The sequence below is a fragment of the Ascaphus truei genome, chromosome 8 (genome assembly GCF_040206685.1).
Source record: "Ascaphus truei isolate aAscTru1 chromosome 8, aAscTru1.hap1, whole genome shotgun sequence".
Classification (NCBI taxonomy): Eukaryota; Metazoa; Chordata; class Amphibia; order Anura; family Ascaphidae; genus Ascaphus; species Ascaphus truei.
The window spans coordinates 17965228-17988178 of record NC_134490.1 but is presented as its reverse complement, the minus strand read 5'-3'; the positions used below and the strand labels follow the sequence as shown (position 1 = coordinate 17988178).

The window sequence follows — 22951 nt, the reverse complement described above, 5'->3', positions numbered from 1 at the left end:
TCTGGAATCGCTCTCCCATCATAGATGCTTCTCACTGCCAGCGCGGTGAACTAAATACTTTCCGTCTCTTGACAGCTGTTGCCTGCTGGAGTCGCGGCTCCACCTGGCACATAGCAAGCCATCAAATTTCTCTTTATGTCAATCTCACGGGAACGTTGGTAAAACCTTATTGAGTTAGGAGCTATATAGTGAAGGGGCGACCTGTGGCCCTGGAGTTTGGGACTCCCCTCTCCTTTCATTGTTCCTTTGAATGCTCTTTGTTTTATATTGTAATGGCGAAGCCCATTTTGTTTTGGGGTAATCTGTGAGTGATGGTCCTGAGACTGCCCATGTCCGTTCTTTAAGTGATTTTGAAAAAAAATACGTGACCTGAAATGTGAAGAAAATAAAAAATCAAGTCTATCAGCCTTTTCATCCCCTAACCCAGGGATGGTCAACTCCAGTCCTCAAGGGCCACTTGTCGTTGACTGAGCCACTCTTGGCTGAAGCTGGGATATCCTTAAAACCTGACTGGTTGGTGGCCCTTGAGGACTGGAGTTGACCACTCCTGCACTGAACCGATCCTTTTAAATGGATCTTGTGAATGTGGATCACTTCCATCGCAGAAATGATTGAGTAAAGTTCATTGGGATCTGTGTGTGTGGGCTGATTGATATTTGTCTCCCATCTGCTGTGAACGACCTCACCTTGCTTTTCCTCTAATGAAACTCGTAGCCTCTGCTCTCCCCCCAGAGAATTTGATCCAAAAGGGGGCGGAGGGGGGTGGGGGGAGGAATCCTTCGTTCCAGCTACAAACATTGTACCACAGATTGCTGACCTCTCCTGTATCCCATCACACAGCCCGCACAGCGGGGCCTGTCTGTGAGCTGTACATGTGCTGACATCACAACTCCCTGAGCAGTGTGGGAAATTATTTCAAACATTTTTGCTGACCAGAGACTTCTCTGTGCCACTGGGAATCCCACAGAAAGGAAGATGGAATGTGCAACACATGATTCTTCTTCCTCTTCTAAACGTTTGATATTTTACAAACTTAGTGCAGCTTTTAGGTGGATATCGAAGTCTTGATTTTATGTCTCTCCAGCCTGCACTGGCACTTACTCTGCTTAAACCTTTCTTGAGGTCTCTGTAAGTTTTATGCTTCTGGAAGGCATAGTCTGGATAACGAAAAGTGATTATACAGGGAGCAGATTGGAAGCCCAGTGACCTAAATAAGTAGGAGTGTGGAGAAATAAGGAGATTTTAATTTCTTTGTGGCTCTTTTGTGTAGAAATAAATTGATTTCCGACAAACTGTTCAGTCTCTGAATGTACAGATGTAGCGGCCTGTTCTCTCCCTCTTGCTGCGTTGAATTCTGCCCATAAACCCGTCTCGAGCCGTGAGATGGTCTGCAGCAGACTTAATGGCCCATCGGATTAAGACGGCGGGGGTCCCTGCGTTTGAATGGGACTCGCGCTGTGTGAATCCTACTGGGTTCCAGCTGTCTGTAAGAGGCGCGCAGTCAGAGAGAGACTGAATCAGTCACTCTGCCTGCACGCCTCTACAGGCGATTGCAGGGCTTTTATTGTAGTTTAATAATATAGTATTGTAGCAGGGGGTCTCCGGCGCTGAACCACATTGATTTCTGGTCCGGGGACCCTCTGCTTCCCGAGTTACAGGGCCCGTTATGGGGTGCCGGTATCCCCGGCAGCCATGTTTAAATTCTCCGTGTCACAGCCCACGTGATCGGGGGATTTAAACAAACCAGAGGAATACCGGCACCCCATAACGGGGCCTGTAACTCGGGAAGCAGAGGGTCCCGAACCTGAAATTAATGTGGATCAGCTGCGGAGACCCCCTGCTACAATACTGTATTATTAAAATGAAAGCGCCGTGATCGCCTGTTCGAGGCGCGCAGGTAGAGTGACTGATTCAGTCTATCTCTGACTGCGCGTCTCTTACAGACAGGTGAAGCCCAGTAGGATTCACACAGCGCGAGTCCAATTAAAATGGAGGGACCCCCGCTGTGTTAATCCGATGGGCCATTAAGTCTGGCAGCTGGAATCTCGCAGCCCGGAAGAGGTTGCGGCTAGCGGGAGAGAACCGGCCGCTACATCTGTACGTATTCTAAGTAATCTGTGCTTAAAGTGTAGGCTACTTACCGTTAACATTAATTAATTAGTGCACAGATTGAAACTGCATCTTGTATTCTAGTTTGCCCTTTGGATCAGACGAAGCTGTAAGGGATAATAAATTGTTACTTCAGCACCATGCCACCCATTAGATTAGTGAGCAATAAGGTACCTTAAAGCAGGGGTGCTCAACTCCAGTCCTCAAGCCTCCCCAACGGGTCAGGTTTTCCTTGCTTCGGCACAGGTGCCTCAATTAGTTGTCACCTGTGCTGAAGCTGGGGTACCTTGAAAACCTGACCTGTTGGGAGGGGGTAAGGGGGGGTCTTGAGGACTGAAGTTGAACACCCCTGCCTTACAGCTTAGCACCTCCAAGTAAATAGGTTTACCAATGTATTGCTTGCGGTACACTAACTTCCGAGGTGATTTTTTTCCGTAGGGTTTGCATGTATCCCACAGCTTATTTTGTTAAGCAACACTACAGATCCCTTAAACACTTTATATAGTAACATGCTGATGTTACAGAAAAGGAATGTTTAAGAAGTTGGATGAATAGCTTAGCCATGAGATAATAATTCTTATTCGTTTTCTCTTGTGTAAGGAGCAAGCCTCTGTACTAGGCAATGCAAGATAGAAATGTGTTGTTTCATTTAGGGAAATGGTTTTTGATGGGGATTATTCCATGGAAATGGCTAGCACATGAATGAAACGTGTGTGTTCCTTACTTCATGTTACTTAGTGTTTCTGCTCTTCAATGTGTTCTGACTTTTTGCTTTTGTTTTGCCCATTTCCAGGACATCGGCTGACAGCGGAGATTACATCCCTGGATTCACGTTGGGATGGGGGTCATGCTTTAAAAGTCCTGCCTGGCTGCACCAGAGGAAGGAGAAATGTAAGAGGCAATTGGTGTTAAATCTTGTGGAGGCCAAATATTAAAGAGCCCAGATTGGAGTACAGACAAGCAATGGGAATTGGAGGCCATGGTAACCTGACATAAATGGCAGGCTGGAGGGAATCTCGCCTCTTCGCGGTCTGCTTTCTCTGCCTTGCTCTCTGCTTCAGCTGCCGTGTCCATAAGGGATTACACAACTTGGCCTTGTGTGGCCAAAGGACCGTGATCAAGCAGTTTGGGTAAGTGTCGGAAGGAGGTGAGGTGGTTGGCCTCACCATGATTCAGCTATGGAAACTAGTGCGTCACATGCGACAGCTGGAACTTCACCGCCTGATCCTGCTGCTCATTGCTTTCAGCTTGGCCTCCATGTGTTTCTTGGCTTACTATGTGACCAGCAGCCCTAAAATCAAGGAGCCCCCACCACTACCCTTTAGCGACTGCAGCAGCCAACAGAGGGTCGTGGTGCAGCCCCAAGCCAGTTGGCGCATGGCAAAGTCTGTGGACACCTCTCGAACTGACCCGGTGGTGCTCGTTTTCGTGGAGAGCATTTACTCTCAACTCGGGCAGGAGATTGTGGCCATCTTGGAATCCGGCCGGTTTAAGTACAGGACAGAGATCGCCCCCGGAAAGGGGGACATGCCAACCTTGACGGACAAAGATCGGGGCCGCTACGCTTTGATCATTTACGAGAACATCCTGAAGTATGTGAATTTAGATGCTTGGAACAGGGAACTGCTGGACAAATACTGTGTGGAGTATGGGGTAGGCATCATTGGTTTCTTCAAAGCCAACGAGAACAGCTTGCTGAGCGCGCAGCTAAAAGGCTTTCCTCTGTTTTTACATTCCAACCTGGGGTTGCGGGACTACCACATCAACCCTGGTGCCCCTCTCCTTTATGTCACCAGAGCCAATGAAGTCGAGCAGGGGCCTCTCCCTGGGGATGACTGGACAGTGTTCCAGTCTAACCACAGCACGTACGAACCTGTACTGTTGGCGAGCACCAAGTCGGCAGAGTCCATTCCTCACCTGGCCACACACAAGGCACTTCATGCCACAGTGGTTCAGGATTTGGGCCTTCATGATGGCATCCAAAGGGTACTCTTTGGCAACAATCTCAATTTCTGGCTGCACAAACTCATCTTTGTGGACGCTATTGCCTACCTGACGGGCAAGCGCCTCTGCCTCACTCTTGACCGCTACATCTTGGTTGATATAGATGACATCTTTGTCGGCAAGGAGGGCACACGCATGAAGGTGTCTGATGTCGAGGTAAGATAGCTAATGATATAATTGCTGTGGTTGGGCTTTGAGCATTAATCCCTCTGATGCCATAGGGACCTGCTCTGCAGTTTATTGAAAGCCTCTCTGGCATAAAAGGGGTTAATTTCACTTGTTGCTGTGTGTTATGGGGTTAGGAGTTGGGGCAAGATCATATGGAGCGAAGCCGTCACACGCTTAACCCTTTTTAGATCATGGGTGGCCAACTCCAGTCCTCAAGGGCCACCAACAGCTCATGTTTTCAGGATATCTCTGCTTCAGCACAGGTGGCTCAGTCTTTGACTGAGCCACTGATTGAGCCGATTTGTGCTGAAGCAGGGGTATCCTGAAAACATGCGCTGTTGGTCGTGGGGTTGGCCGCCCCTGCTGTGGGGTAACGGCAGTGTATTGCAGACCTCTTCATTGCAGTAGGAACACAGTCGTTGGAGCCAGAACGTGCTACTTGTGTAAACATGCAGGATCTCTACAACCTTAAATAACGTGAAATGAAACCAAGATGTCATTTGAAATATTCTTTCTCTGTAAACAACTTGTCAGTGTAATGGGCTTCCTTAGAAAGATTGATAGCACTGGAATTATCTGTGTATGTTGCGTTGGCCTTTCTGTTTTTGTTTGTATATCTGTCTTATTTGTATCTTGTGAAGAATTAGTGTGTTGCTTTTCTTCGGGGACATAGAATTAAATCAGCAATCGCCTCCCCCCATTACTAAGCCCCCCTCCTGCTTTCACCCCCCTTACTAAACCCCCTCCTGCCTCCACCCCCCCTTACTAAGCCCCCCTCCTGCTTTCACCCCCTTACTAAACCTCTTCCTGCCTCCACACCCCCCCCCCCTTACTAAGCCCCCCTCCTGCTTTCACTCCCCTTACTAAACCCCCTCCTGCCTCCACACACACCCCACACCCCCTTTTTTTTTTTAGGTTGGGTACCAAGTGGTCCCGGGCAGAACCGCAATGTCTTCTGCTCCGGGATTTCCCCTTTTTCCTTATTCCGGAGATACTTACCTGTAGAGGCATTGGTATTGCTGCTTGGTTTCCTGGGAGGATTTAAATGGCGGTTCAATAGGAGCCACAACCAATGACTTGGCTTCCTGATGTGCCTCTGCTTAGCTGCGCTTTTGTTCCCCCACGTGATGCATTTAAACTCAGTAACTGGGTCAACTGGTAAATATCTTGTGAACCAGGAAGTCCCCAGAGCAGCACATGGGCCAGTTCCGCTGGAGTCAAGGGGGTGGGGGGGGAGGGGGTTGGTTGTTTTGCTAAATAAAGCAAAACAACCAATATACCTGCGGCTTTGAGGTGTCTTACCATCAAGAGACACTTGATAAAGACTGTAACAGCTTTTTTTTACCATCGGAATGTTACATTAAAAAAAAAAATCCCTATAACTAGTAATTAAAAATACCAAATGTAAAAAATTTGATCGGACTAGTCAAAGTATTTTTTCATTTAACCAAATGCAGCAATATTACATTCCACCTTTTTTCTTATTTTTGTATGTAAAGCCTGTGACAATGTATCATTCTACGTTCTTACCTGGCAATCGTTTGGTGCTCCTGTTTATAAATCTGTCAAACTCTTGATTGGATGACTAATATAATGGCTGCTTCAGTCAATGTAACGCAGCAGCTACAATGTATCCAGATATTACTAAGTTAACATTATCTAATGTTACAGTTTACACAGCTCAAACTGGTGGGAACATTGGCAACAAATTATCACATGCAGGAAAGTGTTGCAAAGATCTTGCACTACTTTGGGAGGTGGGCTAAAACCTGCTATAGAAATCAAAGGATGCTTTAAAGACGCAATCCAAGCTGGCGGATCGTTTGGTCAATTTGTTAAAAAAAAAAAGTTTTAGACAGCATTGAAGCAGGGGGTCTCCAGAGCGAAACCCCATTAATTTCAGCTCCGTTGACCCCCTGTTTCTGGAGATACCTGCGAATTAGGTGCCGGTAGCAGCTCTCCGTGGCTCCCAGGGCTCGCAGTATGTCCACTGTTGTAAGTTTTCATGTCCTGCGGGCCAGGAAGCCGTGACATCATCGGTGCGGCTTCCTATTGGCCCATGTGACGCGGGAGCTTTAAACTTTAAAGCCCTGCTTGTTCAATCGGAGTAGCTGCCGGCACCTATTTCGGAGGTAAGTATATCCGGAAGCAGGGAGTCCCCAGAGCTGAAGTTAATGGGGTTCAGCTCCGGTAACCCCTGCTTCAATGATATATGAATTTTTTTTTTAAAACAAAAATTTGCCGTCTTGGATTGTTTGTTCAAAACACATTAAAAATGGCACCAAGAGTTTAATAATAATTTTAAAAGACATTAAGTATTATTTAATACTACATGTCACGTACGACCCCCTGCTAGCACGCGACGTGCATACGGGACAAGGGTTAATACCGACGCTCGCAAGCGCACCCACTCTTGACCCACTCCGGGGTCCCTCAAATGAGTTGCATCTCTCCTCAAGCCGTCCCAATATACCACCGCCACGAACAGCACACAAGTGAGCACGTGACTTTAGATATGCAACCAGGGTTATTACACATGGCTACTCTAGCCAACCCCCCTTTTTCCTCTGCAAGGAACCAGCGAATGAGTATTAACCCCTACTCAATTGCACATCATAACTATCCACTGCCACCACCTGAGGTTATGCAGATATGATAAAAGATCTTAGACTAAAATATCTGTCAGGGCCTCAGATCCCTGTTTATTATAAGAAGAACTATGCACTCTAACACACAATCAGTTGTAGTAACATGTGCCCGAATTTAGCAAGTTATTCTCTCCAGCGTGTACAAAGTTCATTCAGAGCCCAAAGCATTACTTATTAAATGTTTTAATATATAAAAATACAGTGCTTGAATTACAGAAAAGGTATTACAAAATAAACATACAATTACAATATAAGGCAGAACAGCTTCTTAAAATAAAAGGGGTAAAACAGAAAATCCTATACAGTACATTACCACATGCTATGGATTTTTCCCAGAGAGGCACTGGTTCAGAAGATGAGGTCTGCCATGCTTTCCTAGCATGCCCCTGGTCAGATCTGCTGTTTTACAACCTGGCCCAGACTTAAGTACAATTCTCTCTTAGGGCACCTTCATGAGCCCACCCCATCTACAACATACCTTGAAGCTGTTCTCCCCCAACCCTGTCTGTAGACCTTGATTAATTCAATTGACACCTTGAGTGGGCCATACACATGGACACCCCTCCTCAAGTAAATCCCTTTGAAATTCAGAGCATTTCAAAGAAACGGTTCTGACCTGTTTCAGACTCAGCATTTGGTATGCTTGTTAAAAGTGTAGCTCGTTAACCCCTTAAGCACCAGAGGGATTAAAAATACCCAATATCTCATGACATTATCATGACACTACAGAACGGATTTATTAAAAAAAAAACAAAAAAAACCCCATAAGATGTCAAATGTTTTGCTGCTTTAAACATGCCAATATCCATATTTCATTCTGCCTGAGGGGCTGGCCCATTAAATAAGATGTTACTTGGTTAAAAAAACGTTCCCTTTATTGCACTATAATATATTTTGCTATGTTAGACTTAAATGTCATATTATCCTGATGAATTGAAAGTGGCTGTCTGTGGATGCACGCTTACGGCAATTTACCAGTTCAGCTAATACCGAATAGCTGCCTAATTACTCACCTCCTATCATGGAAAATGTAAACATCTCTAAAAACAAAATCACGTGCCTGCAATCCTATTATGTTAATCTCTTTATTTGGCATTATCCCATTGTAAGGTCTTGCAGTCTTTGAGTGCAGCATCTGTGGATATTTAATGTAAACACCTTAACATTGAGTTTGTCTGTGAATACCCCTCAATTCGGGTGTGCAGTAAGTTTTTTTTTTTTTTTTTTTTTTTTTTTCCTTACACAATCTAATCAATTTATTGCCATAAAGCAACAATCTGCCCAGTTATTCAGTGGAAAATACACTGGGATTTAGCGTGCTGTCTCAGCACCTTTTCCACCTGGGTGACATATGTCATTGGGAACTCCATCCAGTAGTTGTTTTTTGTTGTAAAGCAGTCAAAATAAAGTGTGAGTCTTTAGAATAGCTGCTGCTGTGAATTTGTCAATGCTTTGAGTCTGCCTTGTTCTCTACTACCTGGGAACCACTGCAGAAATCGTTCCCCCATCCCTAAAAATAAGTCGCCTGGCTTTTGTTTACATGCCATACTGAGCGTTCTTGTTCTTGTCGGAGTTCAAAGGGGCAGTCACCCCTGAGACCTGAGGTTTGCAGCATGTTTGGTAGGTTGTAGCAGCACTCCACACTGATCGCCATATTATTTTTATGTACGGAATTTCCTTGCCCTTTTCAACGCCGTTTTTATTTCTTTTTTAAATCTGATGCTCATGCCTGGAGAGATGAGCGTTTGAAATAATAAGTGTTCGCGTGATTAAAATGCAGCGCTCCCCCAGAGCCCAGTCTGAGCTAAAGGTTACCACGGTTACCTTAGAAGCTAGAGATTAAGGAAATCGTGATTTTCTTAACACTAAAAAACATGTTTTTATTAAAGAGCAGGACATGCTCAGAGGAGAAGATACTAACATGGGCGTCTGGGGGCATCGCTGCCTTAAATGCAGCTGTATATGTATTTTGAACGATATATTTTTAGGCTTTTATCATTTTCCTGGTAAACATGTTTTATAGAGTTTAATGTCTTTTTTTTTTCTCCCTAAGGGGCCTATGCAGATAGCAGCGCTTTTTAAAATTGGAGAGGGGAATAAAAAGTAGGTTTAATGGAGAGTTTTATTCTCCATATGCAGAAATGGGCGAAATCCGCTATTTTTAGCATTACTGCATGTGGAGAATTGTAAATGAGGAGATGCGCGCAGCTGAAAGGGGAAAAAAAAATCGCGCATTTTTTTTTTCCCCTATAGCCGGCGACCTCCTGCTTCTTTCCATACACTATCAGCACTCTTTGAAAAAGTCCATAGCCTGGACGAAACATGTTAGAGTGGTTGCCTGATGTTTGCTGCTAGCGATCAATAAAGTTTTTTTAGACATCCATGCGTTGGCTGCTGAAGTTGCTGTGAACCACGGACCATCCTACCCCCTTCTTTCCAACTTTAGTTGGCGGAGAAAATTGACGAAAATCGCGCCAAAAACAGCCGCTAGATGGTGAGCGCGCCTTTCTGAATTCGGATACTTTTCAGACTGGCAAGATGTAGTTTCTCGCCAGCCGCGCAGCGAGATTTTGAAATAGAAAAAAAAAGTGGCGCGTTTTCCCTAGCTCGCCATTTTCAGCTGTTTTTAGCGCGATTTTCTCCGGAAAATGGCGAGATTTCAAATAGCGCTGCTCTCTGCATGAGGCCCTTAGACTGTTAATCTTCAGATGTACAAGTACATTGTTTTTGTTTTGTACTTTGTACACTTAGATTGTAAGCTCTTGGGGGCAGGGACTCCTTTTGCTAGTGTTACTTGTTATGTCTAAAGCACTTATTCCCATTATGTGTTATATTATTATGTCACGTGTATTACTGCTGTGACGCGCTATGTACATGGATGACGCTATATAAATAAAGATATACATACAGTAATTATGATGCCACCATTGGTTACACTGGTAATAGGAATGTCTTTTTCAGCATACCCAGAGAACAGTAAAAGGTACAGTTTTCTCAGGATACAAATAACTTGGGCTGTTTATTGAAGGTGGATCGAATCCTTGAATGCAAGCCGGGTATACTGATAATTTGTTTTTATCTGCTGCATGGGGACTGCCCCGTTTTCGTAATGCTCAAGATAGAACAAATTTGGTTACACACACAATAAAGACATTGGTGTCAGAAATATAGCAGGTTGTCCTTGGGGTAACCGAATGTGAATGTTTAAACTGGTGAGTGACTGCATGTTGTAATCAGGCAGGGGTGTGGGCAACTTCAGTCCCCAAGGGCCACCAAGAGGTCAGGTTTTCAGGATATCCCTGCTTCAGCACAGGTGGCTCAGTCTTTGACCAGGGGTGGCCAACTTTAGTCCTAAAAGGTCAAGGATCAAGTCGAAGGCTGGCTCTGATTGAGCCACCTGTGCTGAAGCAGGGATATCCTGAAAACCTGACCTGTTGGTGGCCCTTGAGGACTGGAGTTGCCCACACACGTGGTAAAATCTTTAATTGTAGGTTATGCATGATGAATAGCTTCACTATAGTAAAATCTCACAACATACATTGAGCATGTTTACATCAGGGTTTGGGGCTTAAAATACCCATCTTGGATATTTGGACTGCAGTGATGTGGGTGGGCGGAAATAGTTTCAGCGATCAATGTTTAGATCTGGCTGGTATGTGTATAAAAGAAACAAGAAATGCTGCAATTAATTATGTAGAAGTGCGCAAATCCTGAGCGGTGGAGCCGGGCAAGGTTTGCCGGCGGTCACTTTATGACAAATGAAGATTAAATAGTTTACACCACGGGACATAATCACACAGCCTTATTTATACAAATCGGTGAAATGATGAGTGCACTATAGACAGAGCGCTCAGAAGGGAATTCACTTAAATGCACACTACTAACAGTATAACATCTAACTTTTAATAAGTATTTACTTAAAACATATATTACGGAATGTGAGTGTGACAGTAATTAAAAAAATCAATCTAACAATAGTGAAACGATATATACCAATAGTCCCTACTAAGTAAACACTCTGACAAAGGCTTGTCAGAGATGAGGAATCCTTGGCTTTATTCAGCATTGCTGGCAATAGCCATCAGAGATGAGATCAGAACACAGTCGTACACCTTACTAACGTTGTTAATTGTAAACTTACTAAAGAGCAATTAAATAATGCAAACGTTAGATTTTTTTTTTGAGGTGTAACTGGTTTGATCATTCTACCATATCACCCCTCGTCCCCCATCATGGAGAGGGATATAACAGGATCAAATGCTCTCGCTTGTTAAGTTAGTCAGCTGTAAAGGTTAGGGCGAGGGGATTAACAATAAAAGCAGACTACAAATAAAGACCGCTTTATATCTAGCGCTGGGTAAGGGATGCGTCTGAAGATGAAGTTTGCAGCCGTTGCTGCAGTATGCCTGCTATGAGGGAGGTGTATGGCTGTGAAATGGAAGAAGAAATCCGACTTTCGTCTCTAAAGCCACGCGGAAAACCGCTCCCCACATTCACTTACCGCGAGGTACAATTCCGTGCATGGATCGGCCAGGTCTGTGCTTGTAATGTTTCAGGTGCTCCCTTGATCGTTTCCTCGGGTATGTGCGCAGATTTGGATCCCTTTATGTACGTGGCATCGTGCGCCGTTACCATACACACCCCGGTGCGTCTTTATCGCCGTAGAAGTGTATGGCTTGATCGCTTTATACCAGTGGTATATAAAAATGACGTCAAGGCGATGATCAAGGTTGACCTAAAATGCATCGTTTGGAAGTGCCAGAGTAGGACACCATGGCCATTTGGGACTGATCATTAACCCTTGCAGTGGCCGAGTCCTGTATTGAAGCAGCAAAATACGTGAAATGGTATTTATTTATTAATTGTTCTGCAGAGTTGGATAATAGTAACTCTTCTTAAATTCAACTCGTAATGCCATTTTTTAATGACTTTTAATATACAGAGCCTCCTATATTTCTATAGCAGGGTTTAGCTCCCCTCCCCAGCAGTGCAAGATGTTTGTAACACACTGCTGTTTGATCATTTGTTGCCAATATTCCCAGCAGTTTGAACTGTAACCTTTAACAATAGTTAATATAACCATAGTAATATAAGAATACATTGTAGCTGCTGAATTTACATTGACTGAAGGATTGATTGAAACGGAAAGGCGGCCATTTAGTTAGGCACACAATCAGGATTTTGACAGATTTATAACAGGAGCACCAAATGATTGCCAGCTTAAATAAGAACGTAGAATTATACTTAGTCACATGCTTTACGTATACAAATAAAAGAAATTTAAAAACTTGGACAGTCGTATTGCTGCATTAATGTATTATTTTCACACATCCTATCTTCTCAACTGAGACCTGGGATTTGAAGGGCGTCTCATTTAGAATATTTTGATATATATTCTGCCAGAACCCTATGTGACCTGGTTTTTGATTTTATTAATGTAAATGTGGCAATTCAGTGCTGTTGCTAGAAGAATGTACTGAGCTTTTGAAACCTCTCCATCTGCAAGGCCCTCTTTATCTGTGAGTTTTATAGATCTGGGACGTCTACCTAAATAAAGAAAGTGCTACAGTGATTGTATCATTGCCGAGTGGTAAAGCAGTAATTAGAAAATCAAAGATGTTGATCCCAGGAGAAATCTGATTGCCATTATTTGGAGCCAGGAAGGAATTATTTTTTTCCCTTATGAGACAGCGTTGGATGATGTTTCACTAGGTTTTTTTTTTTGTTGTTTGCCTTCCTCTGGGTCAAAATACTGTAAATACAAATATAGGATAAGTGTCTGTCATCTAAGTTTAGCATAGGTTAAATTTGATAGACATGTCTTTTTCCAACCTCATCTCCTATGTAACATCCCAATAGCAGCATCTTTGAGACCCCACAATAAAATTATTTGACAGCCATAATTCTCCTTAAATGCAAAGCTGTTGGATAATTACACAAAGTGTGTGACTAGGATTTAAAAAAAAAAAAAAAAAAAGAACGAAAGGGCATTTTTTATTGAGCGTAGTTGAACTGCGCATTTTTAAGTGCTGTGACATTTTAATGTGGCTGGTCTGCTAATTGATTTTCTGCTTTTGCGAGATTCACATCGTTGTTGAAGTAGCAATATTGTAGGCCTTGGAAGTTTTGCTTTAGAATAGGGTACATTCAGAGCTGGAGAAGATGCCTGAGGCTTCCTAAAAAGAGTGCTGTTTGACGATATTGCGTTGGAGTGCGTCGCATACCCCTCCTGCCAGAAAACGAGGGGTTAGTGTTTTTAAACACGGGATTCTAGGAGTTCTGCGGGCATCCCAATAATTTTCAAGTCATTTGGAAATTGTACCAAAACCAGAAGAATTTACAATGCATCTGATCTCAGACACGCTCTTAGGCCTCGGCCATGCTCCCTGCTGGCGTGCTGAGGCGAACCTCATTGGGCGAACCGCTCACGTGACCGGCCTGTCGCGCCGGCAAGCGGGGGAATTTTAAATTCCCCTAAGACCTGCGCTTCCGCACACTTGCGGAAACGCAGGTGAGCCCCTACTAAAGCCGCTCTAATTGCGGCTGTAGGGGCTCAGTGCTGAGCGGGAGCGCGCTTCAGCAAGCAAGGAACATGGCCGAGGCCTTAGTGAGGGTTGGGGTTCCTTACAGTGCATCTGATCTCCGACGCGCTATTAGAGAGGGTTGGGGTTCCTTACAATGCATCTGATCTCAGACACGCTATTAGAGAGGGTTGGGGTTCTTTACAATGCATCTGATCTCAGACGCGCTATTAGAGAGGGTTGGGGTTCCTCAGAATTTCATAATATAATTATAGGGTTCCTTAACCAAATAAAGGTTAAAAAAAATACACATTAAAAAAAAAAAAAAACACTGGGATAGTGGGAGGTGGCTATCTCTAAAGAATACATCCCAGGAATAGAAGTATAAATATGGTGTAGCAATAAACACGATAAGCCAGCGCACTACTAAATGGATTTGATTTCAGAAACCCAAGGATTTCCACATAAGAAGGATTTTAATTTTCTCCAGGCGTGAAGTTTCTGCTCCCCAGCCGGCTGCTCCTTTCATGTCATCTCAAGGACATTCCTTTTTCTCTGCCGGTGTCAGAGCGCTGCTACAAAGCCGGGGATAGATCCTCCGCAGGAGGCATCCATATCCGTGTTCTATAAACGAGCCATCAGCCGAGGGTGAGAGGCTTTTCCCTGCACTGTCTGGGGAGAGGGATTGAAGGAAGCGGTGGGAGTATCTCAGGCTGTCAGCGGGGTGTCTGTATAACAGGTTGTCAGCCAGCTCAATGTATCCTCTGTCTCCAGGCCCTCTGCTGTGCTCGGTGTTTCACGCTTCCTCGCTGCCCACTGAGACTGTCTCTAGCTTTTGCACCTAGTTGTTATCATCTTTGGATTTCACCCGGCTGGAAATGTGTGATCCAAACTGTGTTTTATATTTTGACACTTAAAGCAGCAGTTTATGCTGATTGCCCCATTTTTTTTTGCATATTAAGGTCTGCTTGTATTTGTTTTTTTAAACCAAAAATGCTCCATTCTGGTGCAAAAGTGTTTGTGATACCGCCAGGGTGGTTAAAATGGAGCTCTTCCCAGAGCCCAGTGCAGTATAAGGCCTCGGTCCCGCTGCGCTCGTTGGCACGGGCGGCCACACGCGAGTTCCCCACCAGCAGGGGAATCCTCCCGAGCCGGTCCCGGTCCCCCCTGGCGGCACAGCTCACTACACGCTGTGGCGCGTCAGCCGCTATGGGACACAAGAAAATGGTGATCCCTAGCGTTGACGCGTCACGTGGTGTGGCTGTGAGCCAATGGGGAGGGGAGGCTTCGGGAGGAGGAGAGGCTTCGGGGAGCGGGGAGGAGTGTATGTGTATGTGTGTGCCTGAATGCGTGAGTGCCTGTCTGTGTGTGTGTATGTGTCTGAGTGCGTGCGTGCCTGTCTGTGTGTGTGTGTATGTGTGTGCCTGTGTGTGTGTGTGTATGAGTGTGTGAGTGCCTGCCTCTGTCTGTGTGTGTGTGTGTGTGTGTGTATGAGTGTGTGTGTGTGTTGGTTACCATCAGCAGCTCCAGCCCGAGTCCGTGGAGGGAAGGGGGGGAGAGTAGCGGGTCCCTCCGCTCAAGCCACGCCCCCCTCCCTGTCAAACCTCCCACTCCCGCCCACCTCCCGCTCCGGCTCCCGCTCCCTTCAGACCGCATATCGCGGTCTGTGTATGTCAGCGCCCCGCCTGTCTGCAGTGCGGGCGCGCTGACTCTGGGAGCGGGGCCTTAGCCTAATAGTTACTTCAGACGCTAGAGATTAATTGAATAATGACTTTTAACACTAATCTAATGTGCAGGACATGCTCATGGGGGCAAGATACTAACATTGTGAGAGTTAAACTTCTTTGGGGGGGGGGGGGGGGCGGGTGGAGAGTGCTGCTTTAATACCAAACAGACCTATTAGCATTAATATGGTTATTGAATGTTAACACTTGGTTGCTGAACCAAGTACAGGCATACCCCGCATTAACGTACGCAATGGGACCGGAGCATGTATGTAAAGCGAAAATGTACTTAAAGTGAAGCACTACCTTTTCCCACTTCTCGATGCATGAACTGTCCTGCAATCGTTATACACGTGCATAACTGATGTAAATAACACATGCGTAACAGGCTCTATAGTCTCCCCGCTTGCGCACAGCTTCGGTACAGGTAGGGAGCCGGTATTGCTGTTCAGATCGTGATGACAGGCGCATGCGTGAGCTGCCGATTGCCTATTGGGCGATATGTACTTACTCGCGAGTGTACTTAAAGTGAGTGTCCTTAAAGCGGGGTATGCCTGTACATCTTTAACCCAGGTTGTGCTGTAAAAGCTGTGTAATGCGGCAGGCATAAGATTATAGGGGTCCATGTTAATGGATAGGAAGCCGTGTGCTCATTTGCATGTCATTACCCAGAATCCCTAGCTGCAGTAGAAGCACTGTATTCCGTGTGGTTATGTTGGAAGGTAGTTTTGTGGACTTATCTGAGATGTGGATGTGCTCACAAGTGTTTTTTTTTTAATTATTATTTGCTGTACAGTGGAGGGTTTTTGTTCCATTTTTTCTCGGCATAACTTACTTTGCGTACCATTAAACTTACAGAAGACTAGCCATTTTATCAACCCTTTTTATGCAGTGAAGGGCTCAGTGAATGAAGATCTCCCTGTGCCACCACACGCATTGTGATGGTGGAAATAGCCGCACACGTTTTGGATGCACCCGGCTTGGAACGGGATCGCAGCACTATAAACAGAGAAATACATATTTTATGTTAATGCAGCACAAATCCTCCAACTGCCGCTGTTTTCTAATGAGACACGGCTTTTGTAGAAAGCAGAGCCCATTACAGCTGACCTCGACAGGGAGACAATGTGTGGAGAGCTTGAACTGGTTTCCGAGACTTGGAGGTAGTCTGGTAAACAATTGCAGAAGTGAAGGGTTGGCTACGAAAATGGAAAGCAGACGGCTTCCTTATCACACACACTGCGTTACTGTTTTGTGTTAAACTGTCCTGCAGCATTTGAAGGAGTAAAGGAAGGAGTGTGTAATACACTTCCAGCTTCTCACTACATATACCTACACAGGATGAACAAAATGAAATGGCAATTAAAGCTGCTTAGGCCAGGGGCTCTTAACTCCAGTCTGCACGACTCCCCTCCAACAGGTCAGGTTGTCAGAATATCCCTACATCTGCCAGATTGCTAATTCGGTGGTTGAAGCAGACTGAGCCACCTGTGCTTAAACAAGGATATCCTTAAAACCGGACCTGTTTGGGGTTTCTTGAGCGCTGGTGCTGAGAACCTCTGATTAAGGCTTGTTTTATAGTTGACGCACGTGTTCGTGGACGTGAAGCAAACTTTTTGTGTTTATAGAGTTCAGTGCTGTGAGCGACAGATGGGCGTGGCTATGATGCGCATGGGTAGGCGTGGCCATGACATCACACCCTGCTTCACACACCTCTTTTCTCTTCTCCATATATCTATTGGCTCTCATAAGGACAAGGAGGGCTCGGGGTAAGCAAAACACTTCATTAATAAATACTCCCCTGTTCAGAGACCCTTAAAAAAATTCACAATTAATTTCCAGAGAAACAAAAGTCCCCAAATCTACCTTTTAGTACATACACTTTTATTGTAAAACATTAATGTTCTGTAGTATCTTTTTATTGAACACTTAAAAAAAACAAAAAAAAAACCTGGTGATAGAGAGGGGGTTTGAGGCAGGGATGATATTCCTATTGCTATTGGTCCTGTGCACCCCCATAAAGTCAGAGCAGCATGCATGGTGCGCTGGAGAAAAGACAGTGGCACGCAAACTGCAGTACCTTAATTATCAGTGTATACTGTGCATTACTCAAAGGACACGGACACACACCTCCATCACATACACCTCCATCACATACACACACACACACACACACACCTCCATCACATACACCTCCATCACATACACCTCCATCACATACACCTCCATCACATACACCTCCATCACAAACACACCTCCATCACATACACCTCCATCACATACACCTCCATCACATACACCTCCATCACATACACACCTCCATCACATACACACCTCCATCACATACACCTCCATCACATACACCTCCATCACATACACACACACACACACACCTCCATCACATACACACCTCCATCACATACACCTCCATCACATACACCTCCATCACATACACCTCCATCACATACACCTCCATCACACACACCTCCATCACATACACCTCCATCACATACACCTCCATCACATACACCTCCATCACATACACCTCCATCACATACACCTCCATCACATACACCTCCATCACATACACCTCCATCACACACACCTCCATCACATACACACCTCCATCACATACACACCTCCATCACATACACCTCCATCACATACACACCTCCATCACATACACACCTCCATCACATACACCTCCATCACATACACCTCCATCATACACACCTCCATCACATACACACCTCCATCACATACACCTCCATCACATACACACCTCCATCACATACACACCTCCATCACATACACCTCCATCACATACACCTCCATCACATACACCTCCATCACATACACCTCCATCACATACACACCTCCATCACATACACACCTCCATCACATACACACCTCCATCACATACACACCTCCATCACATACACCTCCATCACATACACACCTCCATCACATACACACCTCCATCACATACACCTCCATCACATACACCTCCATCACATACACCTCCATCACATACACACCTCCATCACATACACACCTCCATCACATACACCTCCATCACATACACACCTCCATCACATACACCTCCATCACATACACCTCCATCACATACACACCTCCATCACATACACACCTCCATCACATACACCTCCATCACATACACACCTCCATCACATACACACCTCCATCACATACACACCTCCATCACATACACCTCCATCACATACACCTCCATCACATACACCTCCATCACATACACACCTCCATCACATACACACCTCCATCACATACACACCTCCATCACATACACACCTCCATCACATACACACCTCCATCACATACACCTCCATCACATACACACCTCCATCACATACACACCTCCATCACATACACACCTCCATCACATACACACCTCCATCACATACACACCTCCATCACATACACACCTCCATCACATACACACCTCCATCACATACACACCTCCATCACATACACACCTCCATCACATACACCTCCATCACATACACACCTCCATCACATACACACCTCCATCACATACACACCACCATCACATACACACCTCCATCACATACACCTCCATCACATACACATCCATCACATACACCTCCATCACATACACCTCCATCACATACACACCTCCATCACATACACCTCCATCACATACACCTCCATCACATACACACCTCCATCACATACACACCTCCATCACATACACATCTATCACATACACACCTCCATCACATACACCTCCATCACATACACCTCCATCACATACACCTCCATCACATACACCTCCATCACATACATCTCCATCACATACACACCTCCATCACATACACACCTCCATCACATACAATTCCATCACATACACCTCCATCACATACACCTCTATCACATACACCTCCATCACATACACCTCCATCACATACACACCTCCATCACATACACACCTCCATCACATACACCTCCATCACATACACCTCCATCACATACACATCCATCACATACACCTCCATCACATACACCTCCATCACATACACACCTCCATCACATACACCTCCATCACATACACCTCCATCACATACACACCTCCATCACATACACATCTATCACATACACACCTCCATCACATACACCTCCATCACATACACCTCCATCACATACACCTCCATCACATACATCTCCATCACATACACACCTCCATAACATACACACCTCCATCACATACAATTCCATCACATACACCTCCATCACATACACCTCTATCACATACACCTCAATCACATACACCTCCATCACATACACACCTCCATCACATACACACCTCCATCACATACACACCTCCATCACATACACCTCCATCACATACACACCTCCATCACATACACACCTCCATCACATACACACCACCATCACATACACACCTCCATCACATACACCTCCATCACATACACATCCATCACATACACCTCCATCACATACACCTCCATCACATACACACCTCCATCACATACACCTCCATCACATACACCTCCATCACATACACACCTCCATCACATACACACCTCCATCACATACACATCTATCACATACACACCTCCATCACATACACCTCCATCACATACACCTCCATCACATACACCTCCATCACATACACCTCCATCACATACATCTCCATCACATACACACCTCCATCACATACACACCTCCATCACATACAATTCCATCACATACACCTCCATCACATACACCTCTATCACATACACCTCCATCACATACACCTCCATCACATACACACCTCCATCACATACACACCTCCATCACATACACCTCCATCACATACACCTCCATCACATACACATCCATCACATACACCTCCATCACATACACCTCCATCACATACACACCTCCATCACATACACCTCCATCACATACACCTCCATCACATACACACCTCCATCACATACACATCTATCACATACACACCTCCATCACATACACCTCCATCACATACACCTCCATCACATACACCTCCATCACATACATCTCCATCACATACACACCTCCATAACATACACACCTCCATCACATACAATTCCATCACATACACCTCCATCACATACACCTCTATCACATACACCTCAATCACATACACCTCCATCACATACACACCTCCATCACATACACACCTCCATCACATACACACCTCCATCACATACACCTCCATCACATACACACCTCCATCACATACACACCTCCATCACATACACATCTATCACATACACATCTATCACATTTTAAGTTATGGTGGGTGAAAAAGGCAACAAAAAAACTCCACCGTTAGCATATAGCCAATAAAGAATATCACTTATGAGCACATTCACATGTCTTAGACAAGTCTGCACCCCTGCCTTTCAACCATTATCACCTAGCATACAGTGCTCCCACTGCAGCAAGGGATTCTGGGAAAGACATGCAAATGAGCACACAATGTGTGACCTTTTGCCTGGAATATCCATTCACATGGAGCCCATTTAAGCAAATGCATCGCCATTCATACAGCTTTTAAGCACAGCATGGGACTAGCACAGCAAGTCAAACCACTCACACACATGTTTCAACCTTGATTGTATCATCAGTGTGAGTTTGGCGTATACTTATTAAGAGTTAAATGGCACAGAGGGACATCCATGTCAACAGTTGTAAATATTGAGACGTTTAGGAATCTTGTTCTCGAAGGAGAAGTTTCATCCGGTGTTGGGAATATGGGCGCACACAAGTTTTAACTTTTGTTTGAATTCCCTCGGGCACTGTAGGGATGGGCTGGTACCACATTACATAGCGTTTCCACTTCCTCATGCTCCATACTGTTACAGTGGTACCCTCACACCTGGTGTTTGTAGTTAATGTCAGCACTAGATTAGAGCCGTAGTATCTTGTCTAGAACTTATCTGACAGATGTGTGCTGTCATGGTAACATGAGTCAATCTTTACATCTCCACTGGTGCACCAGAATGTTAAGCCTCAATAGTCTTATTTCCCTCCCACTCCTCATTCTGTCTGTCACCTTTAAAAAAACCTTAAGAAAGGCCTCACTCAGACGCTGGCTTTATTCCATGAAACAAGGCAAGGAGAACTTAGAGTCCCGGCTGCATACAGAAGTGGTTCTCACCCTTTTTTTTGAGCTTTGGCACCCCTGCTCTTCAGACCTTACTCACCCCTTCCTCCTATTCACAAACACACCCTCTCCCACCCTCTTTTACACACTCCACATTCACCCTCACACATCACACTCGCCCTTTTAATAAACACACGCTCCACATTTATCTCCCATTCTCACACGGCACACTCACCCTCTTAATCATAAACACCTCATTCACCCCCCTTCTCTTACTTACACTACACAACTCGCCACCCCACTCCTTCCCACACAAAGACCCCACTCCATCTTTCTTCCCACACAAAGACCCCACTCCATCTTTCTTCCCACACAAAGACCCCACTCCATCTTTCTTCCCACACAAAGACCCCACTCCATCTTTCTTCCCACACACGTCACACATGTCAGCTGCTTAGTGGGAGTGGCTCCTCTGTGTCGGGCTGAGGGAGGAGAGGCGTATTGCAGGCAGCTTGGGAAGTGCCCGCTTAGCAGGCAGTTGAGTTTTTTCCCCTTGGGCTGTGGCACCCTTGGCAGAGGGTGGCGGCACACCAGCGTTTCCCGTTACCCTGGTTGAGCAACACTGGTCTATGATGGAAAGCTTCCATCTCCTCATCAGATTCTACGGTCTAGGGAACTATACTATAATAGTATGTTTTTATTTGCATTTTCAGTCACAAGTCCACCTTTATCCCATTTTGCTGTTGAAGGCACTGGTAGTATGGTGAAATGTCCCCCCTGGCGCCTGAGTTGCAGCGCTGACTGACCTGTCAATCACTACTGCGACCCGTCCACCGTGGTGACTCACAGGTTAAATCGCCACTTCATTTACTTTTCTGTTTTTGCGGGGTTTGTTTATTTATATTATGTTGTGAGCACACACCCATCACTCATGATTCATTAAATCCTTCCCTGAATAGTAGGCCGCTCCTGTGCCACCTTCTCCTAACACTGGGTCATCAACAAATTCTTTGTGACCTTTCTTGTTAATTTTCTTCCCTATAACCCATCACATCCAGCTAGCGGTTCATTTGAGAGCAGAAATCTGCAGACAGAAGAATGAAGGTCGACGAAAGAGAGAGGACAGCATTTTTGCATTTTAGTAGCGTTTAAGTTGCAGCACGGGTGGACCACCCCCATCCTCGAGGGTCACCAGCGCGTCATGTTTTCAGGATATCCCTGCTTCAGCACAGGTGGCTCAGTCTTTGAGCCACTGATTGAGCCACCGGTGCTGAAACAGGGATATCCTGAAAACATGACCCGTTGGTGATCCTTGAGGATGGCAGTTGCCCACCCCTGAGTTACAGACACGAGGCTACAGTACTGTCTCTCTACCCTCCCCTCGTTCAGTATAGCGGTATGAAGGGCAGGGCTCTGCTATTGCATCATTGTATGTTACCCCACGTCTCACTTTATTAAATAGGCTGGTGCATGTCCTCCTCTCGTCCTTACCTGCATCTCTCCATTGGTCACCCCTTTTTCATGGTCTAATATTTTATGGGGTCCCCCCCCCCAAAAAAAAAAAATAAGGAAAAAGGTTAACAAAATAGATCTGAATGCCAATAATTATCAAAAGTATTC

General features: G+C 45.2%; 1 protein-coding gene across 2 annotated transcripts in view; it reads left to right on the top strand.

Moving 5' to 3' along the window:
- The window catches only part of NDST2 (N-deacetylase and N-sulfotransferase 2), a 105618-nt gene that overhangs the window by 51278 nt on the left and 31389 nt on the right, over nt 1–22951 (top strand). For both annotated transcript variants that reach the window (XM_075610647.1, XM_075610648.1), the window contains one exon: nt 2903–4269. In XM_075610647.1, coding sequence (XP_075466762.1) covers nt 3277–4269 — 993 coding nt within the window. In that variant the 5' untranslated portion in view covers nt 2903–3276. The remainder of the gene's footprint in view (nt 1–2902; nt 4270–22951) is intronic.